At 43.5% G+C, this 22,939-nt stretch overlaps 1 protein-coding gene across 1 annotated transcript in view; it reads left to right on the top strand.

The window, feature by feature from the left end:
* LOC124789806 (methionine--tRNA ligase, mitochondrial) overlaps positions 1-22,939 on the top strand; it is an 85,377-nt gene that overhangs the window by 10,568 nt on the left and 51,870 nt on the right. Inside the window, exon 3 of the mRNA XM_047257287.1 lies at positions 6,955-7,186. Within this exon, the coding sequence (XP_047113243.1) occupies positions 6,955-7,186 (232 nt within the window). The remainder of the gene's footprint in view (positions 1-6,954; positions 7,187-22,939) is intronic.

Below are 22,939 nucleotides of genomic sequence, written 5' to 3'. Positions count from 1 at the left end.
ATTACGCACCTGACGTTGGAGCTCCCAACTACCAGTAAGCCCACCCTCTGCGACCGCCCGGATCTTGCAGACTGAGGGGCAACATCTGGAACAGGACAAGCAGCCATGTCTGGCCGAAGATCAGTATAAGCCGGAGACAGTCTGAAACTGGTTTGTCAGACAAACTGGAGAGGCCTTTCTGTTCAGCCCTCCGGAATGTCTTTCGCCCATTGGCAACAGCCTCAAGCTGTGTGACTGAAGCCAACACTGCCTGAAGCTGGGAGCGAAGGGATGCCAACTCAGACCGCATCCGAACACAGCAGTCGCAGTCCCTATCCATGCTAAATACTGTTGTGGAAAGAACGTCTGAACTAATCTACAGAGAGCACAAACAATTTGACACAAAATTTAAATGGTTATTAAAATACGGCTGAAACCAAGGGGAAACTACAGCCGTAATTTTTCCCGAGGGCATGCAGCTTTACTGTATGATTAAATGATGATGATGGTGTCCTCTTGGGTAAAATATTCCGGAGGTGAAATAGTCCCCCATTTGGATCTCCGGGCGGGGACTACTCAAGGGGATGTCGTTATCAGGAGAAAGAAAACTGGCGTTCTACGGATCGGAGCTTGGAATGTCAGATCCCTTAATTGGGCAGGTAGGTTAGAAAATTTAAAAAGGGAAATGGCTAGGTTAAAGTTAGATATAGTGGGACTTAGTGAAGTTCGGTGGCAGGAGGAACAAGACTTTTGGTCAGGTGAATACAGGGTTATAAATACAAAATCAAATAGGGGTAATGCAGGAGTAGGTTTAATAATGAATAAAAAATGAGTGCGGGTAAGCTACTACAAACAGCATAGTGAACACACTATTGTGGCCAAGATAGACACGAAGCCCACGCCTACTACAGTACTGAGCGAGGTGGCACAGTGGTTAGACACTGGACACGCTGTCGGGAGGACGACGGTTCAATCCCGCGTCCGGCCATCCTGATTTAGGTTTTCAGTGATTTCCCTAAATCAGTCCAGGCAAATGCCGGGATCGTTCCTCTGAAAGGGCACGGCCGTCTTCCTTCCCCATCCTTCCCCAATCCGATGAGACCGATGACCTCGCTGTCTGGTCTCCTTCCCCAAAACAACCCAACTCTACTACAGTAGTACAAGTTTATATGCCAACTAGCTCTGCAGATGATGAAGAAATTGATGAAATGTATGATGAGATAAAAGAAATTATTCAGGTAGTGAAGGGAGACGGAAATTTAATAGTCATGGGTGACTGGAATTCGAGAGTAGGAAAAGTGAGAGAAGGAAACACAGTGGGTGAATATGGATTGGAGGAGAGAAATGAAAGAGGAAGCCATCTGGTAGAATTTTGCACAGAGCTCAACTCAATCATAGCTAACACTTGGTTCAAGAATCATAAAAGAAGGTTGTATACATGGAAGAATCCTGGAGATACTAGAAGGTATCAGATAGATTACATAATCGTAAGACAGAGATTTAGGAACCAGGTTTTAAATTGTAAGACATTTCCAGGGGCAGATGTGGATTCTGACCACAATCTATTGGTTATGGACTGTAGATTAAAACTGAAGAAACTGCAAAAAGGTGGGAATTAATGGATAAACTGAAAGAACCAGAGGTTGTACAGAGTTTCAGGGAGAGCGTAAGGGAACAATTGACAGGAATGGGGGAAAAAAATACAGTAGAAGAAGAATGGGTAGCTTTGAGGAATGAAATAGTGAAGGCAGCAGAGGATGAAGTAGGTAAAAAGACAAGGGCTAGTAGAAATCCTTGGGTAACAGAAGAGATACTGAATTTAACTGATGAAAGGAGAAAATACAAAAATGCAGTAAGTGAAGCAGGCAAAAAGGAATACAAACATCTCAAAAATGAGATCGACAGGAAGTGCAAAGTGGCTAAGCAGGGATGGCTAGAGGACAAATATAAGGATGTAGAGGCTTATCTCACTAGGGGTAAGATAGATACTGCCTACAGGAAAATTAAAGAGACCTCTGGAGAAAAGAGAACCACTTGTATGAATATCAAGAGCTCAGATGGAAACACAGTTCTAAGCAAAGAAGGGAAAGCAGAAAGGTGGAAGGAGTATATAGAGGGTCTATACAAGGGCAATGCACTTGAGGACAATATTATGGAAATGGAAGAGGAGGTAGATGAAGATGAAATGGGAGATCCGATACTGCGTGAAGAGTTTGACAGAGCACTGAAAGACCTGAGTCGAAACAAGGCCCCGGGAGTAGACAACATTCCATTAGAACTACTGACAACCTTGGGAGAGACAGTTGTGACAAAACTCTACCATCTGTTGAGCAAGATGTATGAGACAGGTGAAATTTCCTCAGACTTCAAGAAGAATATAATAATTCCAATCCCAAAGAAAGCAGGTGTTGACAGATGTGAAAATTACCGAACTATCAGTTTAATAAGTCACAGCTGTAAAATACTAACGCGAATTCTTTACAGATGAATGGAAACACTGGTAGAAGCCGCCCTCGGGGAAGATCAGTTTGGATTCCGTAGAAATATTGGAACACGTGAGGCAATACTGACCCTACGACTTATCTTAGAAGAAAGATTAAGGAAAGATAGACCTACGTTTCTAGCATTTGTAGACTTAGAGAAAGCTTTTGACAATATTGACTGGAATACTCTCTTTCAAATTCTGGAGGTGGCAGGGGTAAAATACAGGTGGCGAAAGGCTATTTACAATTTGTACAGAAACCAGATGGCAGTTATAAGAGTCGAGGAGCATGAAAGGGAAGCAGTGGTTGGGAAGGGAGTGAGACAGGGTTGTAGCATCTTCCAGATGCTATTCAATCTGTATACTGAGCAAGCAGTAAAGGAAACAAAAGAAAAGTTCGGAGTAGGTATTAAAATCCATGGAGAAGAAATAAAAACTTTAAGGTTCGCCGATGACATTGTAATTCTGTCACAGACAGCAAAAGGACTTGGAAGAGCAGTTGAACGGAATGGACAGTGTCTTGAAAGGAGGGTATAGGATGGTACATCAACAAAAGCAAAACGAGGATTATGGAATGTAGTTGAATGAAGTTGGGCGATGCTCAGGGAATTAGATTAGGAAATGAGACACTTAAAGTAGTGAATGAGTTTTGCTATTTGGGGACCAAAATAACTGATGATGGTCCAAGTAGAGAGGATATAAAATGTAGACTGGCAATGGCAAGGAAATCGTTTCTGAAGAAGAGAAATTTGTTAACATTGAGTATAGATTTACGTGTCAGCAAGTCTTTTCTGGAAGTATTTGTATGGAGTGTAGCCATGTATAGAAGTGAGACGTGGACAATAAATAGTTTAGACAAGAAGAGAATAGAAGTTTTCGAAATGTGGTGCTACAGAAGAATGCTGAAGATTAGATGGGTAGATCGCATAACTAATGAGTAGGTATTGAATAGAATTGGGGAGAAGTGGAGTTTGTGGCACAACTTGACTAGAAGAAGGGATCGGTTGGTAGAACATGTTCTGAGACATCAAGGGATTACCAATTTAGTACTGGAGGGCAGCGTGGAGGGTAAAAATCGTAGAGGGAGACCAAGAGATGAATACACTAAGCAGATTCAGAAGGATGTAGGCTGCAGTAGGTACTGGGAGATAAAGAAGCTTGCACAGGATAGAGTATCATGGAGAGCTGCATCAAACCAGTCTCAGGACCGAAGACCACAACAAACAAACAATTAAAATACAAGACTGCCTAGTAAATGCAGTAGTGTTGCTACTTGCGCGTTGGTGACACACTGCTCGGCGGCAGAGGGCTAACTGTACAGTCAGTAACGTACAAAGACTATTTGAAGGAAATAAACAATTGACAGACGACTAAGTGAGTTTACACATCATGGATAGTAAAATGCAAATCTGTCCCTGTTAAATATGAAACTACACAATAATTTGAAACTTCCTGGCAGATTAAAACTGTGTGACCGACCGAGACTCGAACTCGGGACCTTTGCCTTTCGCGGGCAAGTGCTCTACCATCTGAGCTACCGAAGCACGACTCAGGCCCGGTACTCACAGCTTTACTTCTGCCAGTATCTCGTCTCCTACCTTCCAAACTTTACAGAAGCTCTTCTGCGAACCTTGCAGAACTAGCACTCCTGAAAGAAGGGATATAGCGGAGACATGACTTAGCCACAGCCTGGGGGATGTTTCCAGAATGAGATTTTCACTCTGCAGCGGAGTGTGCGCTGATATGAAACTTCCTGGCAGATTAAAACTGTGTGACCGACCGAGACTCGAACTTGGGACCTTTGCCTTTCGCAGGCAAGTGCTCCACCATCTGAGCTACCGAAGCACGACTCAGGCCCGGTACTCACAGCTTTACTTCTGCCAGTATCTCGTCTCCTCCTTTTTTTCAGGAGTGCTAGTTCTGCAAGGTTCGCAGAAGAGCTTCTGTAAAGTTTGGAAGGTAGGAGACGAGATACTGGCAGAAGTAAAGCTGTGAGTACCGGGCATGAGTCGTGCTTCGGTAGCTCAGATGGTAGAGCACTTGCCCGCGAAAGGCAAAGGTCCCGAGTTCGAGTCTCGGTCGGTCACACAGTTCTAATCTGCCAGGAAGTTTCATATCAGCGCACACTCCGCTGCAGAGCGAAAATCTCATTCTGGAAACATCCCCCAGCCTGTGGCTAAGCCATGTCTCCGCTATATCCTTTCTTTCAGGAGTGCTAGTTCTGCAAGGTTCGCAGAAGAGCCTCTGTAAAGTTTTGAAGGTAGGAGACGAGGTACTGGAAGAAGTAAAGCTGTGAGTACCGGGCGCGAGTCGTGCTTCGGTAGCTCAGATGGTGGAGCACTTGCCCGCGAAAGGCAAAGGTCCCGAGTTCAAGTCTCGGTCGGTCACACAGTTTTAATCTGCCAGGAAGTTTCATATCAGCGCACACTCCGCTGCAGAGTGAAAATCTCATTCTGTACACAATGATTTGGTAGATTTAACTAAACAAGTGCGCTAAGAACACTCAACCAAATTTTCAACTTGACTACAACACTTATATGAACGCTAAATAAGCCAATTGCTGCTACTTGCTACTGCCCTGCCAAGGCACCTTCCTTTGTATCTGAAGCATGGGATCTACACTCACTGTGAACGAATGGTAGCGGTTATGCGGTCATGTAGCTTGAAGCGATGTGTCAGTGTGGAGGCTGGCCATGTGGTGTTGCCCATTCACTTTTTGAGTGGACAGGTGGCCCACTCCTTCAGCAGGGTCTGAGCAGGCACACAGGGGGAGGAGTTTACTACTTTTTTAGGAGCTCCAGTGTTGGAATAGCATCCAGGGCTGAAATGCACTCGGTGTGAGTATTGGGGGGGCCTCATCTGAGATGTGGAGGTGGCTCTATCGAGGGTGGAGGGTGAAGTAATCACCAAGTTTTTACTCTTGTCGACGCCAATGATGCACATCTCTTGTATTCTGAGGTCATCTTCAGTTCCTGGCAGAAGTGGTGAAGACTGCTGGCTTTGTTCACTGGATGCAAGCACTGCTTACAATTTGCGACATCTTACCCAGTAGGGTCCTTTGGTTTGGAGATGATTGAAGTGTCTCAACCAGAGGCTCCAATTATTCTCTAATGGTCATGGCTGCAGATTTCTGGATCTTTGTTATGGGGTGGAGGGTTGTAGGACTCCCTTGATGGACAGGGGTGCACTACACAAAGGAAGTAGTTACTCGGGTAACAGAGTACTTTTGGAGGGCTTGTGGGTTGTTTTTTTCTTTTAGGCTAGGCAGTTGTTTGAGGTCCTCTGATGAATGCTCATCACTCAATAAGCAGAGAGCAAAATCAGATCACGTACAAAGTAGTTGACTGTCAAAATTTCAACAGTAAATTGTCAGAGTATTCGTAACAGTGTTCCTGAACTCACTACCCTCAGAAAAGTAGTTGTGCTCAAATTATTCTTGGAACTGAGAGCTGCCTGAAAACTGAAATTTTTAGCAAGGTATGGAACATATATTGAAAAGACAGATTAGACGCCATGTGAATGGACGCATTCATTGCTGTTGACAAAAATATTGTTTCTGTCAAGGTCAAACTTGAGCCTGTTTCTGAAGTTACCTGGACAGGATTAGCATGCCTAAGTTCCTTGATTCTCCCTTACCAGTTGTAGAATCATTTATGGAAAGCCTACACTCAGTAGCGCACAGAAATACCCAAATCATGTAGTATTAGTGGGAAGTGACTGTAATCAACTGAGTATAGATTAGGAAGTCTGGGGATTCACTGCAGGTGGTATGCACAGACAGTCTTTGAAAGTACCTTTGAACACGTTTCCTGAAACTGCTTTGAACAACTAGTTAGACAGCCCAAATACAATGGAAACATTTTAGACCTTATAGCTGCAAACTGGCCTGACCTTATTGACAGTGTCACTGTAGAGACAAGGACTAGTGAGCACGATGTTATCATAACAACAGTGCTTACGAAAGTTAATAAATCCATTAGGAAGGCCAGGACAATATTTATTCTGGAATAAAGCAGTTAAGCTGTTTTTAGCATCCCCACTTACACAATGAATGGACATCATTTAACTCCAGTCTTGTAGACAGTCGTTTTTCACTTGGTCCATTTGCAACTGCAACAGGAAATTGTAGTGGTTTATGGTTCCCTCTGCCACGCAATGCACGATGGCTTGCGGAGTATGTATGTAGATGTGTTGTCTGATGCAATCATTGATAATTCAAATGACTTTCACATTATACATATGGAATTTATCTTGCATTATCAAACTAAAACATTCAGAATATTTAGTTAGATGGTTTATAATGATCTTTGTTACCTAACTGCTGTTTTACCAAAGTCCAGACAGTTTATAGGATGTGAATGTCTAGATGCCTTGTAACTTGTGTTCAAAGTAATATTGACTTACTGTTTTTAAAATAATATGGCAGAAAAGAAATATAATACAGCTATTGTGGTTTGCTTATGGACAATTATATGATTTTTCCATTGTTTCAGAATGATTTAAGGAAAGGTGGATACATATATAAAGGTCAGTATCATGGCTGGTACTGTGTGTCTGATGAGACATTTCTGGCGGCATCTCAACTGCGGGAGGAAGTTGGTCGTGATGGGTCCTTATGCAAAGTGTCTGTGGAATCTGGCCAACCTGCTGAGTTTACAGTAGAAGATAACTATATGTTTCGCCTGAGTAATTTTCAGCAAGATTTGCTTCACTGGCTTCGTGATGGTAATATGCGTAAACTGTTTGATTTTGTGATTCAAATACAGATACTCACAGTATGTTACCTCACAGAGTGCAACATGTTACCAGGGTGACTATGTCAAGTTACGAATTTTACAGTCCTCATGACTGGGTGTAAAGAGTAGGCAAATGTGGTGAAAATTGGAGAATGTGATTGACATATTTTGGGTATTTTTAATTGTAACTGTTTTAACCACATTCATCTCCGAACTTTATTTTTAGCAGTTACACTAATAATCTTGCTGTTGAGCACCCTAAAATTCTCTCTCTCTCTCTCCCTCTCCCTCTCCCTCTCCCTCTCCCTCTCCCTCTCCCTCTCCCTCTCTCTCTCTCTCTCTCTCTCTCTCCCCCTCTCTCTCTCCCCCTCTCTCTCTCCCCCTCTCTCTCTCCCCCCCCCCTCTCTCTCTCTCTCTCTCTCTCCCCCCCTCTCCCTCTCTCCCCCCCCCCTCTCCCTCCCCCCTCCCCCTCCACCCCTCGAAGTCACACTATAGGCATGTGACTGGTGCATTCTAAGCGGTCAGGAGAGGCTGCGTCGTGACATAAATCTATAAAGATGTTGGTGCAATATTTGTATACTTTTGTCATCCTTGCAAGTGTTGAACATACTGGATTCTTGATGAGGAGAAGCAGTATTCTAATTCTCTCTGACCCACCCAGATTTAGGTTTACCTAAACCCATTGTTCTTCTAAAAAGTACATAGTCAATTTTTCTCCATCCTTGTCCAATCCGAGTTCGTGTTTCATCTCTAATGCTCTTTGTCATTGATGAGATGTTTAATTTTAATCTTCGTTATGTTTTGTTTCCTCGACTTTGTCTCATTGGAATACATTGCATTTTGTCCTCCACTTATCTTGAAATTTTTGTTTCCTTTTGTTGAAATAAGAATTAAGTGTGAACAACTGCACAGTGTCTGAAACCCTCAATCACCACCACCATTATTTTCGTTTATCATCATGATCGTAATGTTGATTGAGGTATAGTGTTCACTGCTGAATATTCCCCTGGTATTACATTCTTTTCAGTGCAGTAAGAAACCATTTTACTTGCTGATAAAAAAATTTTCCAGGTTCCAGCCACATCATGTGGTTAAAAACAAATGAACATTTGTCAAAGTGCTCCTTGGTCATTGTCAGTTGTTGCCTGTTGTGGTTGAGGACTCATATAATTTGATGACTTATATAATTTTTCTATCGCCTGTACATCGCTGGTGCCAAGTCCAGCACCACATAAGTAATGATTTGGTTGCAAGACCACTGTGCCCTCATAAAACTTCAGTGAACCAGTCCCAAGGATGGCACTACACTATCAAATTTCCAGATATATTTGATGCAGTGTAATTTGGAACTTTTGTCAGTTGTTTCCTTTTGTCAAATTTATTTGACCAAATGTAGCACCTTGCCTTAGACTTCATCAGTGAAATCAATTGTCATTTGTTTACCACAAGGATAAAAGTAACTGCCTGGAGCACCAGCGCTGCTGCAGCCGTTTGATGCCTAATGTAGTGTTTATAAACATGGCTGCTCTAAATTTTGCTTGGTGCATCTCATCAACAACTAAGTTGTGTGAGATGTATTTTGATGATGAAGTACTTTACAATGTTTGCCATCCTGAGTTTAAAAATTAGACTGAGAAGAAGCAAAAGCCATTGGCTGTGGAGACCAGCCATGATATACTTCAGAAGATATAAAAATGAATGGCCTCTGCACTAGTCATTCAGATAAGTAGGCAAAAGTATGTAAAGGCACTCTTATGTAATTCACGATGATGTAACTTACCAAACGAAAGTGTTGGCATTACCTTATGTTGCTGGACTGGACATTAGCGGTGTCACACGTGGTAGGACTGAAGCAGCAATGACACAATAGTCACTCCTTGCGCAGGTGGGAGCTTAAGAAAATTTTATTGGCATGTACATCATGAAACAATGCATTTGTACAGTTTTATTTACTGTCTTTGAGAGTAATCCTATATGCTATGTGGTGAATTAAATTTCATTTTTGTAGAGTTATACTTTAATTACTGTTTGTACATTAATATGAGATTAATAACAATCATTTATATGATATCATTTTGGAAGTCTTTGTGGGAACATCAGCAGTCTCTTCTTGTAATGTAACAAAAAACAATCCTTCCATTTCAAAAATAGTGTTTCATTTTTAATGGTATGGTAAACAGTTTCATTCATAGATAGACCACCTTCAGACCAGTAACTCTCCGTTTGCGATGTGAGGAGTTGATGAGCAGAGTTGTTGTAAATGCTAAAGGACACCTAGCCTCAAAAGCAGTTGACAATAAGTGCCCTTTAGTGCTTACAAAGACTTCGTACATCGACTCCATGTGCCCAGTCTATGTATGACTGAAACCAGTTATCATATGATAGAATTACACACATTTTGCTATCTGGAGTGATTACTTTTTGTCACATTTGTTTGATATTTAAGAAAATAAATCTGTTTTGAGAGAAACTTGCAGTTTTGAGTGGTTATTCCTAATAATCAAGAACATACTATTTTTACAAATATAAAGGCGAGATTGTTGAATGGAGGCAGTTGTTTTAAACTTTTAAATTAAGTTGGTCTTTGTGTGAAGCATTGTCTAGAAAAGAGGAATATATACAGTTACAGACTGAGAATGAGCGGACATTCAGAATATATGAATTCATTATCAGGAAAGGGAGCATGTTACGAGAAGTGTAATTCCTTAGGGGAAACTAGTTGAATTGCTAATGATTGATTATAAAATATACTGGTAAAACAGCAGAAGATGTAAGAGTGTAATAGGTGTAGTATGAGCACTGTTCAAGGTTTTACCAGGATTTATGTAGCCAAAATACCATTATATTTTGACAGTAGGATTCTTAAATTAGCACAGAGTGAAGTTTCAGAGACTTTCGTCATATTGCTTATTTGGTGAGATCTTGCAGTCACTCAACATTTTAAGATTTTCATAAAAAATGGAAAAATTTTGGAAAGGGCCATGATAAAATACTTCAGTTTTGGAGGTTTAACATGCAAGAATATGTATGGCAAGTGAGATTCAGTCCTAAAGGATTTCTGCCCTCCATTTTAAACGATTAAGGAGTAGGTTCCTGAATTGGAGTGCTTGTCCATCCACTGAAGATGGACAACACACAACAATGTACCAAGGTACACAGTTGTCACGGATTGACATTACAAAGATCTCAGTAGGCTGTGTCCAGCCCATTTTTCACAAAGTTTTGGCTATGACAAAACTTTTCACTTGATCTGTTGAAACACTCCTATTCCAAATTAAGATGAAAATGATTGTAAGTTTCAGTTATTACATTTGTCATCCTCTCTTTACCATACAGAGATACTTGCAAATAATAGAAAGTTTTTGGGGCTAAAAATGATTTGTTGGCATACAAATACTTACCTGATAAATCAGTGGTGACAATGATTGTAGATCAGAATGAGATTTTCAGCCTACAGCATAGTGTGCACTGATATGAAACTTCCTCAAAACAGTCAGTTATTCCACACTATATTGATGCGCTGGATAGTTCTGAAATAATTGTGGTATCGTAAGATTACAGTATCTATTCAAGTTGAAGGTTCCTTGCCGCAATAAAATATAAAGACTCTTGGCCACAGTAGAATACCGTGTCTCAGACATAGACAGAACATAGAAACACCATTAACAAATTCATCGGCTACGGGTTACCATACCTTAAAATGGCTCATCTTAGCAGACTCAGAATAACTCCTTGCATATGAGGAGCAATGCAAATATTCTGCTCTCCAGTTGTGGGCCAGCTGCCGAGCACAACTGTACTAGGGGCCCCACTCATTGCCTCTAAGAAGTCCACAATAACTCTGTGCATGCGAATGGCCAAGTAGGAACAAACCTGCTCCCCCACTCATGAGCAGGCCACTGAACACAACTTGCTTCTACACATCTACATCTGTAATGTGCAAACCATCTTGAGGTGCATGGCAGAGGACATGTCCCATTGACCCAGTTATTAGGCTTTCTTCCCATTCCATTCACATATAGAGCAGGGGAAGAATGAGTGTTTGAATGCCCCTGTGCATGCAGTAATTATTCTAATCTTATCCTCATGATCCCTATGTGAGCAATACATAGAGGATTGTAATATATTCCTACGTCATCATTTAAAGCCATTTCTTTAAACTTTGTTAATAGACTTTCTCAGGATAGTCTGCCTTTCTTCAAGAGTCTTCCAGTTCTGTCCCTTCTGTATCTCCGTGACACTCTCCCATGGATCAAACAAACCAGTGACAATTTGTGCTGCCCATCTTTATATAAGTTCAGTATCACCTGTTAGTCTTGTTTTTTATAGGTCCCACACACTTGAGCAGTATTGTAGCAGCAGTCACACAAGTGGTTTTTAAGCAATCTCCTTTGTAGACTGATTGCACTTCCTCAGTATTCTACCAATAAACTGAAGTCTAACACCTGCTTTACCCTTGACTGTGACTTATGTGATCACTCCATTTCATATCTCTACAAATTATTACATCCAGTATGAGTACGCATTGGCTGATTCCAACAATGACTCATTGATATTATAATCATAGGATACTATGGTTTTTCGTTCTGTGAACTGCACAATTTTACGTTTCTGAAAATTTAAAGAAAGGTACCAATCTTTGCAGAAACTTTAAATCTTATCATGTACTGAAATGCATACTTCTGCATCTTCTTTCAGACAGTAATTCATTGTAGATAACTGCATCTGCAAAAAATCTGAGGTTACTATTAATATTGACTGTAAGGTCATTAATATACAACATGAACAACAAGAGTCCCAACATACTGAAGTTACTTCTCCATCCAAGGTAACATGCTGCGTCCCCCTTACCAAGAAGTCCTCAATCCAGTCACACATTTCACTTTGTACCCACATGACCATACTTTCAACAATAAGCATAGGTGTGATACTGAGTCAAAGGCTTTTTGGAAATTGAGAAATACTGCATCTACTTGACTGTCTTGATCCAAAGCTTTCAGTATCTCAGGTGAGAAATGAGCAAGTTCGGTTTCACATGATAGATGTTTTCAGAATCCTTGCTGGTTGGCATTGAAGAGGTAAGTCTGTTCAAGATCTCTCATTATGTTTGAGCTCAGAATGTGTTCTGAGGTTCTACAACAAATTGATGTTCCCTCCCATTACCACAACTGTATCATGGTCACTGATACCTGTTACTATGTGGACATCCTCAAAATGGTCAGGTCTATTTGTTGCCATTATATCCAATCTATTTCCATAAGGAGTTGGGTTCTGAACCATCTATCTTAGGTAGTTTTCAGAGAAGGCATTTAGTAATGTTTCACAGGATGTCTTATCAAGCCCACTACTAATAAAACTGTAATTTTCCCGGTTAATTGTTGGATGATTAAAGTCTCCCACAATGATTACAGTGTGACTGGTTAACTTAAGGACAACTGAACTGAGGTTTCCTCTAACGTTTTCGGTTACATCCGGAAATAAGTCTGGTGGGTGATCGAAGGATTCAGTTACCATTTTATGCCCAATCTGATACTGAGTTGTGTCCAGACAATCTCATTCATCTTTTCAGCGGTATGAGGATCAAATTGGGGCAATTTACTTGGGTTTGCCTTTGTAAAGAAACATTTGAAAATGGAGTTAATTATTTCAGCTTTTGCTTAGCTACCTTCAATTTCAGTTCCTGTCTCATTTGCAAGAGACTTGACACTAACATTGGTTTCACTGACGGCCTTTACATATGGCCAGAATTTCTTTGGGTGTTGTGTGAAAATATCGTTTGACAATATTCTGCTGTGGTTGTCGTGAAAGGCATCAAGCATTGCATGTTCAGTTTCTATCTCAGTGGATTTGAGTTTATTGTGTACTGTGACAAATACACCATCTCCATTTTCTTTTTGCCTGTCCTTTAAATATGCACTAAAATTTTCAAGAAAAACCTCACTGCTACCAATTCAGGTTTCAACCAGCATCCTGTACCTAGTATTATGCGAGCCTCACTGCTTTTCATGAGCACTTCAAACTCTGGCACTTTGTTGTGAATGATTCGGTAGTTAACCAGAAAGGGTTTTAATCCTGTCACCTGTAGGAGACATTTGTTTCGATCTTACACTGATACTTCTGGGTTTCCTACACCTATCTTTATCTGGATTGGATGGAGAGTCGCCTAATCTAAAAAACCCTTGTGTGCACCCCATTCACAGTCAGCTACCTGAGTAGCAACCTCTGATGTTTTGTGCCCACCTGACCAATTTATGGGGACCCTATAGTTTTCAACCTTATGGGTGCAAGTCCAGGAAGTTGCAACCTAGCTTGTCAGTCATTCCACTTGACTCAGAACCAAAGGGCCACAATCAGTTCTGGGAACAACACTGCAAATTGTGAGCGTCATTGATACTCCATGCACAAGGCTGGTCTTCTCAACCTTCTCCTACAGTCGCTGGAATGACCCAAGTGTGACTGATGACCTTAGAAGTTAAGTCCCATAGTGCTCAGAGCCAATGACCCAAAGTGTGACCTCAAAGCCCAGATGACAGGCTTTGTTTGTTCCAACAAGTGCCACAATCTGCAGTTGGTTACACCCTGTTCCCTCGATGGCCCGGAATAGCCTCAACAACATGTTGAATGAGGCCAACAGGCATACACACTGAGTGCACCTGGTGTCCTTTCCTGTCCCTTGCTGCCATTTCCATCAGGTGGACCATCATTTGCTGTGCATTCGAAGTGCCAATGATTAATAGACCCTACACTTTTGTGTTTGTCTCGTCTTGACACTGGACAAAACATCTTTCCTCTGAATAGATGAAGTGGCTCCTACTGGCTCAGTTCCAGCTTTAGTGAAACACATATAAAAATACAATTAACTTGGCGACAGAGAAAGGTGTGATGATAGTATCGTACTCAGCAGCGCCTATTGATTGGAGAAGTTTTTCTTCTTTTACACAAACGCCATGCATTACATTATGCTAGGTACTGCTTTCAATCTTTTGCAGCATGAGCTTGAAATGATTAGTCTTGAAAATTCTTTTCCTATTAATAATAATTACCTCTTCTCCCTCTTAGTATGACAGTGTCTATGGGATGCGGCAATCATCATCTTGAGGATTATTCCCGTGCATCCAAAGATTTGCTGCAGCAGTTCATGATGCATGTAGAGAGGAATAGGTGTGCTTGAAGGTCATAGAACTAAAATACTTCTTTTTCATGAGCTATCCACTTTTTAGTTGTTGACACCTAGAGAACAAGTATACGTCCGTACACCACGGCTTACAAGAACACAAGAGCTATGTTACAAGTATTAAAACAAGAGAGGTGTTGTATAAAAATCTGAAGGTACATCATTTTTAATTTTTCTGCCACCCTCTCAGATTACATTGATGCAGCATAATACAAATTTAAATATGTTTGGCTTATTCCCAACTGGCACCTCTATGAATTAATACATCTCGTTTGTCTGTGCAGATAAACCTTATAGGTACCTGTACAACTGCCCCGCTACTGTACACTACCACGGTCCACTATTACTGGACAACAGTATGCAGTAGTGGTACAATCCAGCATCTTCAGTTTTCTATGTTAAACATTTTAATTTATGAGTTTTGGCCTGTATGGGTGCAAAAGATCTCTATTGGTGGTCAAGTTCTTAATTTGTTCTTTGCACAGGAAGTGTCAGTGTTATAATATGTACAGTTATGTTTACAAATAATTTAGAACAAGCACATTTGGAAGTCAAAGCATTTGCTATTCTTATTAGAGTATAACCATTACTTGCCACCAGCATGGTTAAGAACATGCATGTCATGTAGTATACACTGTGCGCACTCTTTCTTAGTTCATTGGTACTGCAGCTACAGATAGGCTCTCCAAATTTGTGACACCATTTCATTTTTCATCATAAAGTTGCTTCAAAGTGGTGTGCCATGGCTTGTGCATACTTGGATTATCAATGCTGTGCTGAGCAGGCTCATCATTTTCAGCGCAAGGCAGTGATTCCTAGACGTAATTCACATAGTTCAGTGATTGAACCCAACTCATGCATTCAGCACTGCATCGACATTTGTTTGAGGTCAAGGTAAATTTACACTGTTTTCTACTTTATTCCGAACCCTCCCTTTTGTAAAATGTGTGTCGTTCCACTACTCTACTTTACTATTACTAAGCGTCCACTTTTGTGTAATTGATTTTGATACTGAGAATGACCAGTCTGACCATAACTTTCGAAAGAATTCAGTTTCTCAGGTAATATACTTCCTGTGACATTCAGTCGAAAGCTTCTCGGAGTGAAACAGTGTGTATTCGCTTAAGTTAGGGACTTTGTGTGCAGTTTGTATGGCAGACAATAGATTGCCTAGCTCAGCACTGCAGTACCCCATGTCTGCCCTACTACTTACCATATATTTAACAAAAGAATAAATGTACTGCAGTAATATGTCTTTTCCTTCGAAACCAAATTAGATGTGTTGAGGTTACACTAACACCACAAATAAATTGCACATTAAATTTTTTCAACCTTTTACGTAAACAAGAATATTTCATGTGAGCCCCTCTCATGAAAGCAACACAAACATAGACCTAAGATATTATATACTCACAAATGTCACTAATAACTAATCAGAAAACACAAAAATTAGCTTGCAAGGCCACCTTGTTGTCTTAAGCCATATGAATGTGACAGAACAACTGCAGGTACACCCTGCTCCACTTTCCTAGCTCTACCTTCCTTTCTCTAACCACTTCCATTCCGTCTTTGGTAGGAGCTGCTGGTAATCTGGGCATTGCATCCAGTTTACCCTGGAAAGGACAAAGTCTTCCCATATGCACCACCATACTTCAGATTGGAAGTTGTAGTTTGACATTAACTAGAGTTGTCACCTCGACTACCTGGTAAGGTGCTTGACAAAGCTAAATAACATTTTAGTTTTTCCTTACAGCATGTAAGGCTAGATAACATTACCCACTGCCCGATGCTGTGCTTATGCAATTTCACTTTTTTGTTGTGGGTGCCTTCCTGCTGTTTTAGAATCTTTGTATTCATCTTTTTAAGCTGACACTGGATACTTTGTAACTTTTTAGCAAAATTTTGAGTGAAGGGTATAGCCTTTCCCAGGGTAGGTTGGCATAATTTGAAAGGGGAGGGCATCTTTTGGCCAAAAACTCTTGTAGATAGATAGGCCAATGTTTTCATGAATTTTCAATTTGTATGCAGCCACAATGAATGGTAGGAAAGTGTCCCAATTATCATGTGTACTATTTACATCATAACTTAACATTTTCCCCACTGCCTTGTGAACCCTTTCATTTCTGCCATTCAGTTGCTGCTCTGGTGCATTAGTTCATAACTTCTTTGTGTGTACTAGTCGGCATAATTACCTCGAGAACTCTGACATAAAGTTAGTGCCTGGGTTAGTTTTTACAGTTTCTGGTGTTCCAAATTTCAATGACCATTGATAAACAATAACCTGTACCACTGTTTCCTAATGTCGATAATGGCCAAGTAAAGTGAAAAATTATTAATTATAGTTAACACGTAGGAGGGCTGTCTAAAAAGTATCCCATCTTTGTCCAGAGAAAATATTTCGGATACCTGACGGGGCTGGGACCATAATCCCCTTCAAAGTAGGCCCCTTGTCCTTGCACACACTTAGACCACTGATCCTTCCTCTGCTGGAAACAGCTCTGGAAGTCTTATTTTGGAATGATGTTCAGCTCTGTTGTCATGTTCCACATTATCTCTTCTCTACTCTCAAAATGGGATCCTTTCAGTGGTGTCTTCAATTCTGGAAACAACCAGCAGTCACAAGGAGTCATGTTTGGAGAGTAGGGAGTTAGGTGAATGGCTGTACTTCCATGTTTGGCCAAGATATTTTGGATCAAGTGGGATGAATGTGCAAGGGCGTTGTTGTGGTACAGTTACCACTTTTTCGCTGTCCACATGTCTGGTCTTTTGTGCCGAACTGCGTCTCCGAGTCATCGGAGAACATCTTGATAGTACTCCTTTGTCACTGTCTTTCTGGTGCGTATTCATAATGCACAATTCTACAGACATCAAAGAAGACAGTCAGCATCACCTTGATTTTGTTTCTCAGCTGCCCTACTTTCTTCTGCCTTGGAGACTCGGGATGCTTCCATTGCGATGACTGTCTTATTCTTTCTGGGTTGTACCCATACAGCCATGACTCATCTCCAGTTATCACGGTGTTCAGAAACCCAGGATCAGTGTTGGTGGTGTCCAGAAGGTCCTGTGCAATGTCAAAACGGAGGTCTTTTTGTTCTGGTGACAACAGCTTGAGCACGAATTTTGCAGCCACTCGGTGCATGTTCAAATCATCGTGCAAATGCAAAATCTTTACTCACTCCAACCTCTTGGGCAATCTCCCGCACGGTCAAATGACAATCTGCCATCACAAAATTTTGCACCCTCTCAACAACATCTGCACTCCAAGCAGTTTGGGGCCTGCCAGAACACTGGTCACTCTCTGCTGATGTGTGGCCATTTTTGAATCGGTTGAACCACTCCTTAATTTGTGTTACACCCATCGCATCTTCTCCAAACACCTGCTGAGTCTTATGAATTGTTTCGCTTTGAGAATCATCAGGCTTTTGACAAAATTTGATGCAGTATCTTTGCCCAACATGTTCGGTCACCTTGAGAGAATCGGTTATCTGACAAACATTTTGCATAGCACCTCAGTCAGCGACCGACAAGCAGCGACTGATGCACTAGAATGCGGGGACAAAATTCACGCATGCGCATAGAGGTCTCTTCCTTAACTGTGTACAGTGGTGCCGCACTATCGTCTCAATTTTGCGCAGGAGAATCAAAGATTGGATACTTTTTTGACAGACCTCATATTGATTCCATGCTGGTGCTGATGTGAAGGGGCTGTAGACATCTAGTTCAATCATTTGGAATAGTCCATCCACTTGTGGTAATCTGCTGACAACTTACGTCAGCTCTTTGAGCACACATGGAATGGTGTTCTTTATGTAGTACTTTACATCTTGTTACATTTTTAGCTACCGGAAATTTGCTGCAATGTAGCACTCTTTGGCATGTTGTACACTGTGTTCTGCTAAGATAGAACTGTGAGCCTGCTCAGTACTTTTTTCCCAAGCTTGCTGGCATGACTTATGTATGGGCTGAAATGTTTAAAACCCTTGTGGTAAAATGACAGCATTGCCCCAGATTTGATTATGTCCCTGTAATGTTTGGCATGGGGTTTGCATGAGATGTTATCTAGTTTACGTACCTATAATCACAGCAAAGTCTGAAAGCCTTCTTACCATCAGAGAATTTCTTTGGCTTGATGACTACTGGCACTGGTCAGGTGCTGGCACTTTCTTCTATAATTCCATCCTGGAGCTGTTGATCAATAAACTCCTTCGTCAATGGTTGTAGATGATGGGGTTCCCAGTATAGTTTCTTGCGGGAATTCTGTGCTGCACTACTGACATAGCTGAGTAATGGTCTAGCTGGGTTAAATAAAATCACATATTCCTCCAGCAATCTCTTTATGTACACTCTATTACTTCTGTTCAGATGCATCATCTTTCCCCTTAGTCCCCCTGCGGGTTCGGGGGTAAGAATAGGCCCGCAGTATTCCTGCCTGTCGTAAGAGGCGACTAAAAGGAGTCTCAAACATTTCGGCCTTATGTGATGGTCCCCTGTTGGGTTTGACCTCCATATCTCCAAATTCTTCTGAAGAGCGAACCGATTGGGGAAGGGCGCCTTACTTGGTACATTGTGTCCATTTGCGATCAGACCTTTCGCCAGCTTATTTGTCGTTGCATTGCAGTCCTGCCCACTCTCCATCTCTTGGGCATGGATACGTTCCTGCGTGCACTTTCCACCTTTCGCTGTGCAGTGCGTCTTTCTGCACTGACAGCGACCATGGACCGCATGTTACCTAACATCCAGCATGGTAGCCAGTCCGTTGTGGTGGGGCCGCCATGTACCCTGTTGGTTGTAGCCCCCTGACAACACAGGGATCGCTCTACTGATGCCTGCGCCGTTAACTCCCCACGTATGCCAAGGAGTAGATGCCTATCCTCCTGGAGTATCAGGACTCCTGGCAATGGCCATCCTACCAGGTGGCTCTTGCTGAGGCTGGGTGGCACCCGTGGGGAGGGCCATTGGTTGGAGTAGGTGGCATCAGGGCGGATGACCCGCAATGAAGCTCTCGCTGGTGGCCAGCCGCCAGCAGTCTCTAAGCGTTTGAGGGCTCATTTTAAAGCTAATGTGAATGACCCCAAATCGTTCCCCTCCCTGGCCACGCCGTGGGAGGAACAAAAGTCTATGAATGCCAGTGAAACGTATTCGCCCCGGTATCTCGTCTGTACCAGAGCTGATGGTGAATCCTTTGTATCTGTGAAGCCTCAGTTCTTTGTTGACCATTTAGAGGACAAGTTCGGGGAGGTGGAGGGCTTGTCCAAAATGCGGTCCGGTTCAGTCTTGATAAAAACAGTATCCCCTGTGCAGTCACGGGCCTTGCTCGCTTGTAAACAGCTGGGGGATGTTTCAGTTAATATCATGCCCCATAAAAGCTTAAATATGGTCCAGGGCATTATTTTCCACAGGGATCTCCTTTTACAGTCCGATGACGAGCTGCGCGCCAACTTAGAGCGACGAGGTGTCCATTTCGCCAGGCGCGTCCACTGGGGTCCGAGGGATCATCAAGTTGCCACCTGTGCCTTCATCTTGGCCTTCGAGGGTGACACATTACCTGAGAAGGTGAAGATGATGGTGTACCGTTGTGATGTCAAGCCATATATCCCTCCCCCCAATGCGGTGCTTCAAGTGTTGGAAGTTCGGCCATATGTCTTCACGCTGTGCTTCAAGCCTCGTATGTCGCGAATGTGGTCGACCATCCCATTCTGATACTCTGATACTCCCTGTGCCCCGCCTCCCATCTGTGTCAGCTGCGGAGGGCACCATCACCCTTGCTCGCCGGACTTTCCGATTCTGCAGAAGGAAAGGAAAATAATGGAAATCAAGACCCTGGACTGACTGACGTACACTGAGGCTAAGCGGAAATATGATCGGCTTCATCCAGTGCGTATGACATCTTCTTATGCTGCAACTGTCTCCTGCTACAGCTCCAGTACTTCCAGTCAGCTCTCAGTCGAAGGACCACACCTGCCCGCTTGATGGTGGGGGCACTAAACTCCCTGTTGCTCCTGCTCCATCTACTTCAGGAGCAACACCCCCCCCCCCCCCCCCAACCATCAGGGACATGAGTTCCCCCTTCCCAGCCGGAGAAGCGTAAGTCTTCTTCGGCTCCTCTCGCCAGGATGGGGTCCCTTGGGGACCTCCCTTCGCAAGTTTCGATCGGTATAAAAGCGGTCACCCGCAAGTGGCTCAAGCAACCACCGGTCCCTGGTCGTAGGGCCTCACGGTCGTCGTCCGTCCCTGAAACTGACCCAGTGAAGCCCTCCCAGCCTGAAACACAGAAGGCACAGCGAGATAAATTTAAAAAGAAAAAGGTTCCGAAGAATACCGACATTGCGGTGGCACTCGTCCCACCGCTTCCTACAAGCTCAGCGTCTGAGGACTAGGTCGAGACTCTGGCGTCTGCTGAAGACCTGGATCTCGCTGGTCCCTCAGCCGCCATGGATGTCACACGCGCTGGTGCTGAATCGGTGGCAGCGAGTGAACAAGCGGCGTAAACTGCCTTCCCAGTCCCTTCACGCCTTTCAGAGCCATGGACAATTTCATCCTCCAGTGGAACTGCAGCCGTTTCTTCCATCATCTAGCTGAGCTCCGACAACTTATCAGCCTTCACCCTTTCTTCTGCATTGCTTTTCAGGAAACTTGGTTTCCCGCAATGCGAATCCCCGCCCTCCATGGCTATCGGGATTATTATAAGAATCGGGCAGCTTATGAAAGGATGTCTGGTGGCATCTGCATCTATGTCCTTAACTCTCTTCACAGCGAGTCTGTCCCTCTACAAACAGCTTTAGAGGCTATTGCTGTTCGGGTGTGGACGCCACAGGCTGTTACCGTCTGCAGTATTTACCTTCCACAGGATGGTGATATCGCGCAGCATGTCCTGGCTGCGCTGATAGCCCAATTGCCACCACCTTTCTTGTTGCTGGCCAACTTTAACGCCCATAACCCTCTGTGGGGTGGGTCAGTGGCAACAGGTCGAGGCACCACCGTTGAACATTTATTGGCGCAGCTCGATCTTTCGATTTTAAATGATGGTGCCTTCACACACTTCAGTGTAGCGCATGGCACATACTCCGCCATTGACCTTTCGATCTGCAGCCCTAGCCTCTTACCGTCTGTTCAATGGAGTGTGCATGACGACCTGTGTGGTAGTTACCACTTTCTGATCCTTCTGTCACTGCCACGGCGTCACTCTTCTGGGCGCCCCAGCAGATGGGCTATGAATAAGGCTGACTGGGACTTGTTCTCCTCCATTGCCACTATTGAGCCTCTCTCTAATGACGACATGGATGCGGTGGTTCACTCTGTCACCACCAGCATCGTTACTGCTGCAGAATCTGTCATTCCCCGTTCTTCTGGGTCCCCTCGGCGGAGGACTGTGCCTTGGTGGTCGCCTGAGATCGCTGAAGCGATTAAAGATCGCCGGCGGGTGCTCCAGCGTCAAAAGGACATCCCTCTATAGAACACCTCATCGCCTTCAAACGGCTGCATGCGCGGGCCTGCCGCCTTATCTGCCAACGCAAGCAGGAGTGCTGGGAGTGGTATGTTTCCACCATTGGCCTCCATGTCTCTCCATTGCAGGTCTGGGCCAAGATTCGATGCCTCTATGGCTATCGAACCCCTGTCAGCGTCCCTGCGCTCTCATTGAATGGAGCAGTTTGTACTGACTCCGACGTCATTGCAAACCTCTTGGCAGAGCATTTTGCTCTGAGTTCCACTTCCGCGAATTACCCCCTGGCCTTCCGCTTCATTAAAGAGCGGATGGAACGACTGAGCCTTTCGTTTCGCACCCACCATCCAGAATCGTACAATGTTCCATTCAGTGAGTGGGAATTTCGCAGTGCCCTAGCCGCTTGCCCTGACACCGCTCCTGGGCCAGATTGCATCCACTGTCAGATGCTGAAACACCTTTCAGTGGACTGCCAGCGACGGCTCCTTCACCTTTACAGCCGTATCTGGGTCGAGGGTGAGTTTCCGTCGCAATGACGGGAAAGTATTGTTATCCCCAATCTGAAACCTGGCAGGAACCCTTTGGAGGTGGACAGCTACCGTCCCATTTGCCTCACCAATGTTCTTTGCAAGTTGCTTGAACGGATGGTGAGCCGGCACTTGAATTGGGTACTGGAGTCTCGGGGCCTTCTGGCTCCGTCTCAGGGTGGGTTCCGTAAAAGCCGCTCCGCCGCCGACAATCTGGTGAGCCTGGAGCCGGCCATCCGTACTGCCTTTGCCCACCGTCAGCACCTGGTCACTGTCTTTTTCAACATGCGGAAGGCGTACGATACGACATGGCGTCATCACATCCTTTCTACGCTTCATAGATGGGTTCTTTGGGGCCCTCTGCCGATCTTGATCCGAAATTTTCTGTCGTATCGTACCTTCTGCATGCAAGTCGCGGCCTCCCATAGTTCCTCCCGAGTCCAGGAGAACGGGGTACCACAGGGATCTGTCCTCAGTGTCTGCCTGTTTTTAATTGCAATAAACGGGCTCGCTGCAGCGGTGGGAAATTCTGTCTCCGCTTCCCTGTATGCTGATAACTTCTGCCTATTGGCATTGCAGCTGCTGAACATCAGCTACAGG

This window comes from Schistocerca piceifrons, chromosome 3, assembly GCF_021461385.2.
Source record: "Schistocerca piceifrons isolate TAMUIC-IGC-003096 chromosome 3, iqSchPice1.1, whole genome shotgun sequence".
Lineage (NCBI taxonomy): Eukaryota > Metazoa > Arthropoda > Insecta > Orthoptera > Acrididae > Schistocerca > Schistocerca piceifrons.
The sequence above is the reverse complement of the archived record's forward strand: the minus strand, read 5'-3'. Positions and strand labels throughout refer to the sequence as shown.